General features: G+C 56.9%; 1 protein-coding gene across 1 annotated transcript; it reads right to left on the reverse strand.

Moving 5' to 3' along the window:
• Positions 1 to 3,990: 3,990 nt before the first annotated feature.
• On the reverse strand, positions 3,991 to 13,875 carry PKDCC (protein kinase domain containing, cytoplasmic). The gene is made up of 7 exons (XM_030311224.1): positions 13,237 to 13,875; positions 8,886 to 9,008; positions 8,022 to 8,293; positions 7,289 to 7,368; positions 6,925 to 7,032; positions 5,150 to 5,323; positions 3,991 to 4,929 (listed from the first exon to the last, which is right to left on the reverse strand). The coding sequence occupies exons 1-7, from the start codon at positions 13,873 to 13,875 to the stop codon at positions 4,841 to 4,843; spliced, it is 1,485 nt and encodes a 494-aa protein (XP_030167084.1). The 3' UTR covers positions 3,991 to 4,840.
• Between the last annotated feature and the right edge of the window lie 631 nt (positions 13,876 to 14,506).

Genomic DNA, 14,506 nt, shown 5'->3' on the forward strand with positions numbered 1-14,506 from the left:
GGCTGTCAGCACAGAGCCCGTCGCGAGGCTCGAACTCACGAACCGTGAGATCATGACCTAAGCTGAAGTCAGATGCTTAACTCACTGAGCCACCCAGGTGCTCCTCTTTATGGATACTTTTATCCTAATTGCACCACCCCCATGGGATTTTAATAGCATAGTGTCTATCTGGGAGGGTCACCAGTCACTGGGATATCTGAGATTTTTTTTCATGTTCCAAGAGCCAAGTCTTGTCTCCTTGGGGATGATCACAGCCCTCAGGACAATGCATGCTCTAGAGGACTCCCTGACAATTACAGACCTCACACCAAGGTCCCTCTGGCTTCAGGTGGGTTTGACTGATGGAGAGCATCACAGGAGATGGGGATTTAGAGGGGGCGGGGAGGAGGGTAACAAGAGCGTACCTGGTCTTCTGGCTCCCTCCTTGTGAGGTCACCCTGCCTGGCCATGTCCTTTGGTCACTTGACTCCTTCCAGGTTCTCCTCTGAGGTCTGGTAGCAGATTATACTCCCTTCCCTTGGGTAGAGTTGGTAACACCTCTACTGCTATTAGCCCCAGCTTACAGCCCTATCCCTTAGGGTTCCCCTGTACCCACACATTTGTCAATATATCTTATGTTCAGTGTGTTCTCCATTTCCTGTTGGGACCCTGAATGATAGAGGGGGGAGGTCTTGTAACTACATCTCAGGAGAAACACTCTGGAGCTGAAAGGAGACCAGTAGAGGGTAGGTGAGTGATTGGGGGTGAGGGACTACATAGGATGGGGGGAGAAGGACAAGGGATCACAGTCTTAAAAAAGGAGGCTGAGATGGGTCTTGTTCTGATTTATGGAATGGGGTGGGAGAATGAACTCCTTGTACATGGTCGTTAAGGATCCTCTAGAACTTGAGAGGTAATTTTCAGAAATATCGTGGTCTGTCCCCTTCACATAGATGGGACTTAGGTAGCACTTTCTCCACCTGATGGTGCAGTATTGGCCTGGATTCACAAAGAAGCAAACAGAGGAAATAAAAGTCCCTGTGACCGACCACAAAGGGGTCCTTAAAAAAGGTCAGGTTCTTTGGGGGCATCCTCACCCTTTGGGGATGAGCCAGAGAGGCAGACCTGGTCTCCTTAAGTTGCCTTTTGGGTTTTCTGTCAAAGGCAGTCGTGGGTCTGGGAACCCTTCCCAGTGGAAGTGCAGGTCTGAGTGCATCAATGATCTGGGTTCAGGGGGACGCTGTGCTCCCCCGTGAGACAGAGGGTGGAGGGGAAAGAATACGGGCTTTCGGAGGCTTGCATCCTGGGTCTTCATCTGGGCCACCACCCGTTTCAGAGTTGCCATGGGGATTAAATGAGAAAGCGCATATAAGGCAGCCTGGCCCTCTTCCTAGCGGACTGAATAGTCTCATGCTCTGAGCCTACCAAGTCTTTTGCTGGCTCTGCCCCTTGGAACAGAGAGCAACCAGGCTTTACATGCTTTGGGCTCCAGAAGCCAAAGAGTGAAAGCAAGAAGCCGTTGTCATGGATGGCGGGCGGGTGGGCACATTATCCTGAGGCCTCCTAATCCCATTTTCTGCTTTCATGTTAATCCTTTTCCTCCTGTCTGCCACACACTCAACTCCCAGGGCACTGACCCGGAGAGCCCGGCTCCACCTCCTCCAGGCCATGGCAGGGTTCCCTGTTGGGGGTGCTGGAGGTGGGGTGTGGGGAGAGTCTGGCTGTGCCTTGGTCCTCCCCTGTCCACTCTTCCAGGCCAGGTCATTGATGAATGCCGAGGGCTCAGCTCGCTCAGAGCAGTGACAGGTCAGTTAGTATTTCCTAAACACTTAACTGCTGACACTGGCTAAGACCCTCACTTGCATAATTTCATTCAGTCCCTATAACACTCCTGTGAAGCAGATATTATTGATCTGAAATTTGTAGGTGAGGAGATGGGAGGCTCAGGGAGTTGTCACAGCCCAGATCACACGAAGAGCAAAACACAGGACTGGCCAACATTCCTCCAGAGCCTCTCGGGGGACCAGTGGCAACATGACCCCCTCTCATGTTGCTTCCTACTTCCCCAGCCCTGGAAAGGACCCACCTCTGGCTTCCCTCCTCTGGGACTGCCACCTGCAGCTTTGGTTGGGTGAATGTATTTCTTCAGCGCACGAGGCCTGGGTATCTTTGGCCGCGCAGCGGAGTGGAAAGAACATAGACTTTGGGGAGAGGGAGTGTGGTTCTGGCTTCCACAGGAAGGGGACAAGATGTACCCAGGAACTGAACGTTTTCCAGGGAGACAGGTGGCTACATGTGAGTGGCCATCTGTGGGGGAGGGATGATTTTGCCTCAGGCTTTTTACTCCCTGTCCTCTTCCTTTCAGGGCACTCTATCACCTCTCCATTCCCAGCTGCAAATGCCCTTTTCTCTGCTCTGCAGGACTGAGCCTGGCCATTTTTGCCCCAGATATCTAGGTTCTGAGGCAAGGCTCGCTCACTGGGGAAGAAGCAATCCACCATCCCCTCAGCCGCCTGTGCCCCACTCTTTCTAAAACAGTTTAATGTGCTCTGGACCTCCAACTGGAGTGATAATCGTACCCTGCTGAGGATAGGCCTGCCCCTCTCCCCCAGCCACCTCCAGAAACTTCTAGAGTCTAGAAGGCAGTTCTCGGTTCATCTTCAGCCTGCTCTTTCTCACTGAGCCACACAGTTCCCTGTGGGCCTCTCTGCTGACTGTAATCAAGGTCTTTGCTTCTCTCTGGACTGCACAGAACCTGCAGATTTTCCTGTCCCAGCCCCATGACACCTGCTTGGTCCCAGCTTAGCAACGTGGTTCCTTCTGTCCTCAGAGCTCCATGCACTGGTTGGCAGCTGGAGAATAACAGAGAAAGTGTAAATCTAACACTGGATGGCAGGGGCAGGCTAGATGTGTTGTAGCACATGAGTTCCGTTGAGGAAAGGGGTGTGGAGACTGAGGAAAGCTGAGGTCCTTTGTGGAAGGGTAGGGCCTGAGGGTGGCAAGCACGGCTGGGACCTGTCTTGGTTGAGACATGGTGTGAGATACTGTGGTGGCTCTGACCCTCCCCGCAATCACCAAGTCCAGGTAGACAGAGGCAAGATGTGGCCCGTGTGGGTTAGGCATGGTGGTAGTGAGGTGCAACCCTGAGGGTCTGTGCAGCATCCACGGTTAGGATTCTAGAACTAACACGGACTCCTCAATCCCCTAGAACTATACAGGGACGTCTTGTACCTGAGAACTTACAACAATGACATCTGTTGAATAGAACCTGGGTTCTGAGTTAAAGTTTGGTCATTCTTTTCAAAACCCTCAAAGGTTTGTGTGCTTGAAAATATTCTAGAAGCAGAACGGTGTGTATGTAGGAGGGAAGGTGCAGGATTTCAAGTTAGAAAATACGTATCTCTGCTGGGCTCCCTGTGGCCTCCGTGTGACCTTGAACACTTAGGTCCTTATTTTCCCTCTGGGCTTCCACCGCTTGAGTCTTCCCCTCCTAGACCCTCCGGCCTAAAACCCAGGAAGAGGGGGCTGGTCTTTCCATAGACCTTCCTTTCTTCCCACTTTCCATATATTTCATGCTTGGGGAAAGGCTCTGAAAAAAAATTGCCCATTAGCTTGTGGTGGGCGGTGGTGAGGATGATGAGGCCAAACCTTGTATGGGGCAAAGGCGACCTGACGGCAGGTTGCTTGGGAGTCCCCTGACGTGGCTGACATCACGCCATTAGGACATCAGTCCTCTGGGTAAAAGCTTTGCATGGAAGAAGCCGGTGTGTATTAAAGCGTGAACCTCCCTGTAGGAAGAAGTCTCTCATGTCTCTTGTCCGGACATGGATATGGAGGGCCAAGGAGGGAGGTGGGCACCATGGGAGAGGGACCTGAAAACACGTTTTGCCAACTGCAGTGTTTGCCACAAAGATTTCACTCCTCCAGAGGTCATCCCCCATGACCTCCTGCCCCCATTTCCCCCAAACACCAAAGACGATAAGTGAGAATGAGTAAGTCAGCCCAAGAAACTGTGGCTTGGGAAGAATCCTTGCCAGGAAACGTCATTTATTAATTGACTGATTTTTTTCCTTTTTCTTTTTTTTTCTTTTTTTTACAAAAATAAACATTTTAACGAACAAGAAATACAAAAGCTTCTGGATATACAAACTCCAGGAGGGGGGAGAGGCTGGTTTTGGCTGCTTGGCGGCTTTCACTGAAAGCAAATGAGGCAGAAAGGCCCCGGCCCCACCCCCACCCCAGGTCCTGGCTCAAACCGCAACCTGCTCCTTGACCCTGTGTCTTGGCTCATACCATGTGTGTGCTCCTCTGTCCCCGCCCCTGCGCTGGCCTGCGGGTGCCCCCGGTTGAGCGGCCGGAGGCGGCCTCCCCAGGTACGGAGTTTCCCACATCCCAGAGCATCGCCATCCGGAGCTCGGCTGAGAGAACACCCCGTGACCGATTGTCCCCACGCAGCCCCTGCCAGATTGCGGCAGGCAGCAGCAGCAGCAGCAGCAGCAGCAGCAGCAGCAGGGGCTCTGGCTACATTCTCATACCATGAACACAGTGATGGGGCTGCCCACAGAACTGTCCCAGCCAGGGGCAGAGGCCCCCGCGGGGACACCAGCCTGAGCCTCGCTGGCAGCCCAGAGGGTTGCAGAGCCGGTCAGCCCCCCGTGATTCCTGGCCTGGGGCCAGCAGTCCCATACCTAGACCGGTAAACTCACATTTTAACATTTGGCATTATTGCACGTTGTCCTGGTCGCCTCACTGGGGGGTGTCAGCCTCGTCTGCAGGGCTTTGCAGGTGACATATGAAAGTCACTCCCTCCCTCCACAGGCGAGCCCAGCTGGCGGGGGCTGCTCTGCCGCCAGCTGGGCCCTCAGGTCAGCGAGGCCCTCACATATGTGGTCTTGTTGGGATCGGGGACCATGTGGCTCCATCCTGTCTTGAAAAATACCAGCTGCCGACCTGGGGGCAGAGGTGAGACGTAACAGGACTGTTTCTCTCCCTGCAGGCGGGGCCAGTCTCCCTAATGTGACTGCCCAGAGGATACACACACTTGTCCCTCATCATCTCGGCCTTCTCGTCTTCTCATCAAACCTGGCTTCTGATGGGGGACCGCTACCTGTCAGTTTCTTCCAGGGAGCTCCAGTCACCTCCCTCCGGGTGTCCTTTCCCACTGGCTCACCTGTCCAGGTGGTCTGGTTGGTGACCACAAAGGCCTGGCACTGGGCATGGCTCTCACAGACGTCCACGGCCTCAGCCACGTTGAACACTGAAAGGAGACAGCTTCCGTGGTGGTAGGAGGGCCAGCAGCGGTAGTCTTCCTGGGGGATGGTGCTGCCTGGGAGGCGCTGGTACTCTGTGGGTTGGGGACAGAGCTCAGATGAGAACTCTGTGTCTCTAGGCATGAGGGCACTGGGGCCGCTTTATGAACAGGGCTAAGACTCATTTCCTAACGGAAAGCTGAAAGCTGAAATCTAGCCCTAGCGTGGAGATGATGAAGGCAGCTACCACTGGGGGACTGGGCTGACCACCCAGTAAAGGCAAAGGTGAGATTCAGTTTCTGGGAGACACACAGCTCCCAAATCTAAGAGTGCACAGTGGGTTCAGACAGCACATGATGGTGGGCACATCGTGGGATAAACACACACAGAGCTGGAGATCAGGACATTTTAGACATTTAGAGCCGAGCTTCTCAAACTTCAGTGTGCCTGTGAATCTCCAGTGAACCTGGTTAAAGTGCAGATCCCGACTGAGAAGGTCTGGAGCGAGGCTTAGGATTGGGCACTTCTAACCAGCTTCTGGTGCTGCTGGTCTGCAGACGGCACTTTGGAGTAGTGAGAGTTTAGAGCACCCCTTGGTCCTACTTCCTCCTGGCTTTGGGCAGAGAGGTTAGGCAAGCTCCTGAGGGAGGGGACAGTTAGAGGTTTCTGAGCTTAAGGGGAGGTTTCTGAGCTTAAGGGGAATGCAAATGAACGTGGAACACAGCAATGACAACTTCAGTGTCTGGGAGGGGGCTGGAGGACAAATCTTCCCATTAGCGGAAAGAGCCCCCAAATGCTCTGAGAGCTCCTCAATCAGGAAGCTGCTTAGTTGCAGGCCGCCTGTTCACCTGAGTCCTTTCTGCTGCTAGGGGAGCCTCAGCTCTGCACTGATAATGCAGAGGCCCTGGGCCTCTGGCCACCCCGCCCTCCTGCCTCCTTCTTCTCCCAGGGACTAGACCAAAGTCCAGGGCTGGCTGTGATTTATAGCCCCATAAACGGCGTCCTCAGGGACAGAGCCAGCCATTGTTCACCTCGTTAAACTTTATTTACAGGGCTAACGAGGGCTCCCCCACCCCTAAGACTGGCCAGAGCTCCTTGAATACAGAGGCTGCCCACTCCTGGCCCCCCTGCCAACCATGATAAACCCCAGGGCCTCAGCGGAGGGACTATAGCAGTGGCTAGAATTCTCTGCCCGGAATTCTTGGGCTTCTTGACTCGTTTTGCTAAGGAGCCCCAACCACCTCCAGCCACCTTTCTCACCCCCAGAAGGGTAGAGGAAGGAAAGAGAAGCAAACATATATTGTATTCCAGCTGTGTTATAGGAACCAGGTTAATTGCTTGCACACACTTCCCCTGGCATTTATTCCCCAGAAGTAGTTTGTGAGGCACGTAATAAACCCAATTCACAGATGAGCAAAGTGGGCTTGAGGTGTAGGTAATCTGCTCAAAGTCACACAGTCAGTACATAGTGGGGTCTGGAGCCACCCGGAGAAGGGGTATCAGGGCCCACCTCCCCAGGTCAAGGCAGAATGACCACTCAGCCAGAGAGGACACCTCCAAGTAAAGGCTAAACAGTCAGTGGTCTCCCCAAGTGTGCCTTAGAAGGATGAGCCGCTTAGCCCAGTGAGGGCGACCACTCACCCTCCCACCTGTTCCCCACCTCCCCAGCCCCTGGAGCCCTGTTGGAGCCACTCACCAGCTCTGCCGCCTGCCGTGGCATTCTGTAGGTACTGCCCGCTCTGGTACAGGTGTAGCACTTTCTCCAGCTGGGCCAGAGTCTCGTCTACTCCCCAGGTGAGCTCTCCTGCAGAGTGCAGTGTGGCTATGAGAGGGTACATGGGCTTCCACTCCTCCCTGAGGTGGCAACCAGCTGCCTTTCCCTCTCTCCCTCTGAAGCCTGGGCCCACATGACCAGCGTACTGGTAAGGGGGTTTGATACAGAATGCCACTTTGGGAAACGATGGTTTCTGGACTATGTGCTGTCCTGGGTCATTCTTGTCTCCATGCCTGCTGGGGGAGGGGCAGGGTGATGGGACGCGGAAGGGCCCTGGAGAGCTCACCTGTGGCATTGACAATGCTGTCCAGCAGAGGTCGTAGTGAGGGTGGGGCACTGTGGGGCAGGAGGTATGTGAAGAAAAACCTGGGACGGAGAGAAACAAGGGGCTCAGTGGTCCAGCCTTGGAGGACGCATCTTTCCTCTGCCCCAACTTGGGACAGAACCCTAATCGGGCTGGGGAGCCTGATCCCTCAGGCCTAGGCATAACCCCAGAGTGTACCAAGGAGTCTGCTCGGACTCAGGGTAGGGATCTGGGCATATGCTAAGGCCAAAATTTGACTTTACATGAAACTGAAAGCTGAGGTCTGTTTCCCTCATCCATCCCCAGGACTTCCCCACCACCCAGTCCCATCTTACCCCATGAGCTGATCGCTGTCAGAGCAGCCCCATAGCTGGGGCCCAGTGAGGAGCTTCCAGAGGTGAAGGACCAGGGGAGAAAGGGGGAACACGGATCCCACCAGCCCTAGACTCCACTGTGACACTATTTTAAGAAGTCTCCAGCTGCCACCCCCCAACCCAGATTCTCCTTGGAGCTATTTTTAGCATCATCATCAGGAGCCTGAATGTTCCCTTCTTGAGTGGGTGGAAGACTTTCCCCGCCGCTGCTGCTCTGTTGGTCAAGGCCGAGCCTCCCTGCCCTGGCTGGCCTCCTGGAGCCCACGCTGGCTCTCCCCTCGCCACACCCTCCGGGGCCTACTCTCCCTCCCTGGCCTTCCTGAGTGGGAAGTGGAGGTCACCTGTAGGCATTGTAGAGGTTGCGCTTCTCATTCATGCCCTCGCACCAGCCCTGGGCTGAGCAGGGCAGGGTGAAGTTCCTGGCTGGAAACTCCAGTATGCAGTCTGTGCTGCTTGTACATGGTGTCTCCTCCACGCGTGCGTCGTCCAGATCCGTTACCTTCAGCTCCCCATCCACCAGCACAAACTGTCGGGGGCGGAAGTCCAGCAGAGTGACGGAGCCCAGCGGGGAGTGGGCCAGGTGGTGGAGGAGGCGGCCCAGGCTCAGGCAGATCTGAGAGGTAGACACAAGGCTGCTCATCATGTCTCTCCTGGGAAAGCACCTGGGGGGCTCCAGGGCTCACCCCTTTGGGGTTCTGGACTTAGCTTGGGGTGGAGGGGTTGGCTTTTCTCTTAAAGGCTCCAGTGCTTACTAAGGGCTGAGGGTCAGGGCCCTAACAGAGCAAGCCAGTGATTTTTCTATTAATCCAGGCTGGCCTGACCCTGACCATGGGCGGCACATAAGCTTGTGGGTAACGGATCTCCTCCCTGAAGCTGCATCTTGAATGTGGTTTTAGTTCAGTGTGTGGAAACAGAGGGAGGGTCAAGCTGACCTTAAGGTCTTTTCTAGTCCTTTGCAGCCAGGCTACGTGTGTGTGTGTGTGTGTGTGTGTGTGTGTGTGTGTAAGGGGGCAGGAGTACAAAAACGTCAGGATCCTCTAGGTCTTGCTTCTTTTTTTAACCCTTTGGCTGATGGCCGAGTCAGCTTTGCTCCAACTTTCCCTCCTTTTAGATGGAGGAGGAGTCAAGCTGCTCTGGAGGGCTGGCCTTCTAAGGGAAAACCGTCCCAGCGAGGAACCCAGGGCCCGGCCCTCCTCCCTGCTTACTCGGAAACGGTCCTCCCAGGAAGTCTGCAGCAGCTGGATCATCTCCACAGGGGCACCCAGCTCCGTGATGGTAGTCAGGGTGTCTGGGATGTCCTCGCTGTCCTGGTAGCAGTAGCCATAGAGCTAGGGGAGGTCCAGGGCAGGTCATTAGGTCACAGGGTCGGGGTGGGGACAGAGAAGGGCTGGGCTGTCAGATGCCCCCTCCCTGTGCACTACCGACCCCCTACCCCCATCCCTAGGCTGTTGTTGCAGCTCAGGCCAGAAGAGACCAGCATCGACAGCATTGCCTGAGAAGTCTGCCCTCTGTCCCTGCAGCCAGAGTTCCTGCTGATTACATCAGCCTCTTACCTCCCGCCTCCCAGGTAAATGGGCAGGTCTGGACACCATGTGTCAACCATGTGCCAGGCACTGTGCTAAATGTTTTACATGCCTAACTCCATTCTTATAATTACACAGACATAGTAGGTACTATTATTAGTCTCCAATTTACAGGTGAGGAAACCAACTCAGAGAGGTTAAGTTCCTTGCATAACATCACACAGCTGATAAATGCAGGAGCTAGGATTCAAATTTACGTCACTCGAATTCTAAGAATATCATCCGTTAATCAACAAGCCAGCAAATTGGTATTATACCTCTGCCTCTGCTCCAATCCTTCTCTATTCTTTATCATTTCTACTTGGGGGCAGCTTCATTCTTTTCTCAGCTCTGGTCTTGTGGGAGGTAAAACAAGCTCCCTCGGGATTGGGAACAAGCAGTAGGTAAGAACAAAGTGTCCAAGGGGCACATCCTTGGCGTGTTTTTCATATGTTGGTGGTGAGGGGGAGGCGGTGGTCACACCCACCAATGGGAAGAGTAGTAAGGGAAGGTTTCTGGGGAAGATCAGTTCTTTGGGGGCATGCTCACAAGGGCCTGCCCACTCCGTAGGGCCTGAGGCTGGGCTTGGTACAGCTCAGCTCAGGGACTTGTGGGAAGCACAGCCTGACTTTGTCATTAACACCTAAACCAGCATCCACAGAGAGCCCTGCTTCCTTCAGCCTCTGCCACCACACTGCACATCAGTTAGGGGTCAGCTGCTGCTCAAAACAACCAGCACCCTGTGGGGTAGGAACACAAAGGCCGAGTTGTCCAGGCCGCAGCAGGCAGAGGGGAGAGCTGCACAATGTGGGGATTGAGGGGGGAGTGCGGCACAGGGGGATCCAAGCACGGGCTAGATGTCCCTACATACCATACCATCACCCTTCTTACCATCATTCACACCCCGCCCAGATCTACTCCGGGCCCTCACATGCCCCCTTCGGTCCCAGGAGTGCCCTTTCAGCACCCCCTTCCTGAAGCCAGCGGCCCCAGTCCTGCTGGCATGAGAGAGAAGGCACGACTCAGCGTCCGCCATTAGCTCACCAGGGTGGTGAACTGGGGGATCAGGGGACAGTCCCAGGCACCCTCTTCTTCCTTCTCTGTCTGCTCCCCCACCTCGCACCAGCCCAGGGAGGCCCCAGATCCTGGTGGGGCGGGGTGGGGGGAGGAAGGTAAGGGGAGCAGCCCTGGGGCCTGGTTCTCATTTTCTTGCCCAGAGTCTGAGCCTTTGTGGGAAACTTCTGAAGGGTATTAAACACCCGGAGGTCGTTAAATGCGCTGTTAACGAGGTATTAATCAACACCCCTCAGGAAAAAATAAAAAGACACCATTAACCCCCCCAGGAAGCGTGAGGCTGAGCATTTCAGGCACATCTTTTGTTCGTTTGGGAGAAGAAATATACCCTAGCAGGGCCAGATTCTGGGCCCAAGAACGCCTGGGGCCCCATCTGAGGCCTGAGCTCCTGGGACTACGGGAGTTTGGGGGGAGGGAAGACCCTTGCGCCCTTTGACCCTGGGCTATAGAGGCATCTATCACGTGAGGAGTGTGTGTGTGTGTGTGTGTGTGTGTGTGTGTGTGTGTGTGTGAGAAGAAAGAGAGAGCTCACCCAGGCAGTCCCCAGAGACCAGAGAGAGTGCTGGGAGGTGCACGTGGGACATGTTACCTGGCCATTTTCTATTAGAACCCACAGAACCAACTTTGGGGTTGCCAGAGAGGGGGAAGGGGCTTCGGGTGGCCTGGGGGAGCCAGAATTGTCAGAAACATTCTTTGGCTCCTCCCCAGGGCATCTACCAAACGATTTTGAAATTTTAAATGATTAAGAGGTATTAAAACATTATTTCTAGTTCCCTGCGTACCCTCACTGAAGCCTCCTGAGCAAGAAGACCCCACAGCAGGCTTCCCTGGCACCAGAGGTAACATGCTGCTGAGGAAGCCAGAGGAGCCTGGCTGGGGGTCGGGGGGATCAACGGAAATCACTCCCAAAGCAGTTCCTAAACTCACACCAAAGAAGCCTTTCCTTGCTGGAATGGCAGCTTTTTACCTTTCCCCAGATGGAAAGGATTGGGACCCTTCCCACCATATAACCCTTATGCCCCAGGGTGACTAACACCAGTCTCTGACCCTGGAAAAGTCACACAGCCAACCTCAGACAGCCCAGTCTTGGTCTAGCGAGGGGATGGGTGAAAACTATTCGGCTGTTTCATATAATTTCATTTTGACGCCTTCGGAATTGGGCAGGGGGCCTGACATTAAAGCTGAGGAGCACTCTGTGATGTGTGGGGGCAGTTGGCTAGATGCTGGTCAGGAAGCTTGGCTGGGGTTAGTGAGGGAGGGAGAAATTCCGTAAGAGACAGGGAAGCGCAGTAAACCTCAAACCTGTCCTAAGGGAGGGGCGTCTTGAGTCAATTAACTAACACTTAATGTCCTGCTTCTCCACTGCTTCAGAATCAGACTGACACCCCAGGGTTGCCAAAAAGTTCCCAAGAGCCCCTGGGAAGCGAAGAGAACAAGATCCTCCCAGTTAGAACGGCCACGTAACCAGCCGCTTGCTCCCCGGAGCTCCAGGCACAGTGTCAGCTGTGCAACCAGGCATAACTACCCACAACTGTTGGCTCTGCCTGACCTCCTGCAGCCGGTTCAGGGCCTAGGACCTGGTCACAAGTGTCTGACCAGAGTTCGGGTAGCCTGGGGAGACCTGGAGCCAGCGGGAATATAAATAGCTCTCTGGCCTCTCTCTCTCATTCTGGAATACCCACCCAGGCCTGGGGTCCATCTCCCTCCTCGCCAAAGGAGGGAAGGACTCCTGGATTTCTGGTCAGTTCTGCTGGGTGCAGAAAGGTTAATCTGAGTGGGCTAGGAGGTGGAAGGTATGGGCACGGTTCCTCTGCTGGGGAGTCTGCACACACCCTCTGTTCTGCGGGCCAAGACCAGTCAGGGATTCCCCTCTCAGTCTGCTCAGACATGTGCAAAGGGAACAGTTTGTCTAATCCTAGGGCCGACTCAAGGACATAGAGCTGGGGGAGAGGAGGAAGTGGGTGCGTTAGGGCAGTGCTGGGGCTGTGAGAGGCCCATGCTCTTAGTCTCGGCTGGAGGGGACAAGGGGTGGGGGTGTCTCATCTTTCCCCTCTGTCCCCCAGGGAACAGGAGGGACAGAGTCCCATTTAGCAGGAACCTGGGCATCTGGCTTTTTCAGTCTTCCAGCTACTGACCACATCTACTCTGATAATGTGACGCTGAGACCCTCAGGCCTGTAGTTTGTCCCCTGAGCACTGAGCTAAGGCCCTAAGGCTTCCTCAAGGATTCAAGGGCTGACTTTAAGGCCTGGAGAATGGCAGGGTCACTTCTGGGAAGGGCTCTGCATTTTCTGGCCTACTACCCAATTCCCTCCAGTCCTTCTAGTGGCTTCTGGGTGGGGTAAGGGGTGGGGATAGTCTCTGGGAATCAAGCCTGACACAGGGTCTCTTTCTAGCCATTCCCAAACCCATTGCCGACCTGTCCCATTTTCAAAGTCAGACAAGTCACTTGGAAGTTGAGAGAAGAGGGGTTCAGATTCCATCAGGAAAGGGGGTCCTATCATTGCAGTTGCAATCCTGACTCAGGGATGACCTCTGCTCTGTGTCTTGGCTTGCAGTCATTTCCCTGGCACTCCAGCCCGAAGCAGGGTCCTAAGTCCTAACAGACCGGCACCCCTACCTCTAGTTTTGGGACCCTCTGTTCTGGCCTCTGTCTTCAAAGGATATGGTGTGGAAGCTGAGAGACCCAGGAGTCCCTCCTTAAAGAGACACCCACTCAGGAGTGAGAGGCAGGGTAGTGTGGTGGGAAGCAGCCACGGGGGGCGGGGGTTGTGCCCCCAGCTTAACGTGGACACAGTCACTGGGGCTCCGTTTCTTTACCTAGAAGACCAAGGTTTCTCTTCCAGCCAGAGTGACCGGGCTTGGGCACGTCCAGCCAGCACCCTCACCCCCTGACCACCACCCCTCCCCCCGCGTCGTACCTGCAGCACGTTGGGGTGCCGCAGCCGCTCCAGCAGCACCATCTCCTTGAGCAGCTTGTGGGCCGCCAGCCGATAGCAGCCCCTCCGTGCCCCGAACTCGCGCACGCAGCTGCCCAGATCGTGGCCGCTGAAGTCCACCGCCTTGAGCGCCACCGCGGCGCCGCCGGGCAGGCGGACCCGGTACACGGCCTTGGTGTAGCCTGAGCCCACGTACTGTGCGCCGGACACGTTGCGGAGCGCGGCGCAGCCCAGGCGCGGGCCCGAGCCGGAGGAGCCCGGGCCGGGAGCCGGGGGCCAGCCCGGGGCGCCGTCGGGCAGGGGCCGGGCCCGCGGGGGCCGGGGACGCTGCAGGCCCGGCCCGCCCGGAGCCAGGTCCATCAGGCGCCGCCGCTCCGGCCGGCCGGCCCCGGGCCCCGGGCCCCCGCGGGAATAGCGCTGCACCTCCTCGTAGCGCGCTCGGATCTGCCGGGCCAGTTCCCCGCGGCCCCCGCGACGGCCCGGGCCCGGGGCTGGCGACGGCCCGGGGGACTGGCCTGGCCGCGGAGGCTCCGACCCCGGTGCGAAGAGCACGTTGAGGACGGAGCCCAGCAGGAAGGAGGCGCAGAAACCCGCGGCTACCGCCGCCCGCCGGCGCCGCATCGCTCCCCTCCCCCCCGGCCGGCCGGCCCCGCGCGGCTCCCCGGCCCCGGCCCCGGGAGGCTCAGGCTCCGAGGCGGCTCCGCTCTGCGTCCCGCCGGCCCCCTGCCCAGTCCGCGCGCATGGCCCCGGCGGCCCCGACCCCGGCCCCTCGCGGGCCGCACATCGGCCTGACACTTGCCTCCCTCCCGCCCTGCCCCCGCCGCTTATAAGGCCCGGAGCCGCCCCCGCCCCCGCCCCCGCCCCCTCCGCCTCCGCCTCCCAGCTCCCGGCCCGAGCCCGTCCTCGGCGCCGCCCCCTCCGGCCGCCCGGCCCGGCCTTCCCCGCTGACTGACAGCGGGACCTCCTCCCGCGGCCGTCCGGGCCTGGGAAGCGGCGCGGAGGCGGCTCCGGCCCTGCCCAGCCCGCGGGCCCCCGAGCTCGGGCCGCGAGAGGGGGAGGGGGCAGCGGCGGCCCCGCGACGCGCGGGAGCTCCGGGCCCCGCGCAAGGGCGGATAACGGGGCCGGGCTGCCGGATAACGGGACCGGGAGGCGGATAACGGAGCTGGCCGGGCGGGGTGGGGGAGAAGATAAAGGGGTGAAGCCGGAGGGTAATGGGCTGGGCGGGTGGCGAGCAGCTGGCTCTGGGGTGGTG

The sequence above is a fragment of the Lynx canadensis genome, chromosome A3 (genome assembly GCF_007474595.2).
Source record: "Lynx canadensis isolate LIC74 chromosome A3, mLynCan4.pri.v2, whole genome shotgun sequence".
NCBI classification, from domain to species: Eukaryota; Metazoa; Chordata; class Mammalia; order Carnivora; family Felidae; genus Lynx; species Lynx canadensis.

Excerpts from the sequence above, each read along its gene's own strand:
- PKDCC (XM_030311224.1), bottom strand. The coding sequence starts at position 13,875 with ATGCGGCGCCGGCGGGCGGCGGTAGCCGCGGGTTTCTGCGCCTCCTTC. Across the intron at positions 7,369-8,021 it reads AACCTCTACAATGCCTACAG|GTTTTTCTTCACATACCTCC; the intron begins GTGACCTCCACT and ends TCTCCGTCCCAG. Across the intron at positions 7,033-7,288 it reads CAGCATTGTCAATGCCACAG|GAGAGCTCACCTGGGGAGTA; the intron begins GTGAGCTCTCCA and ends TGCACTCTGCAG.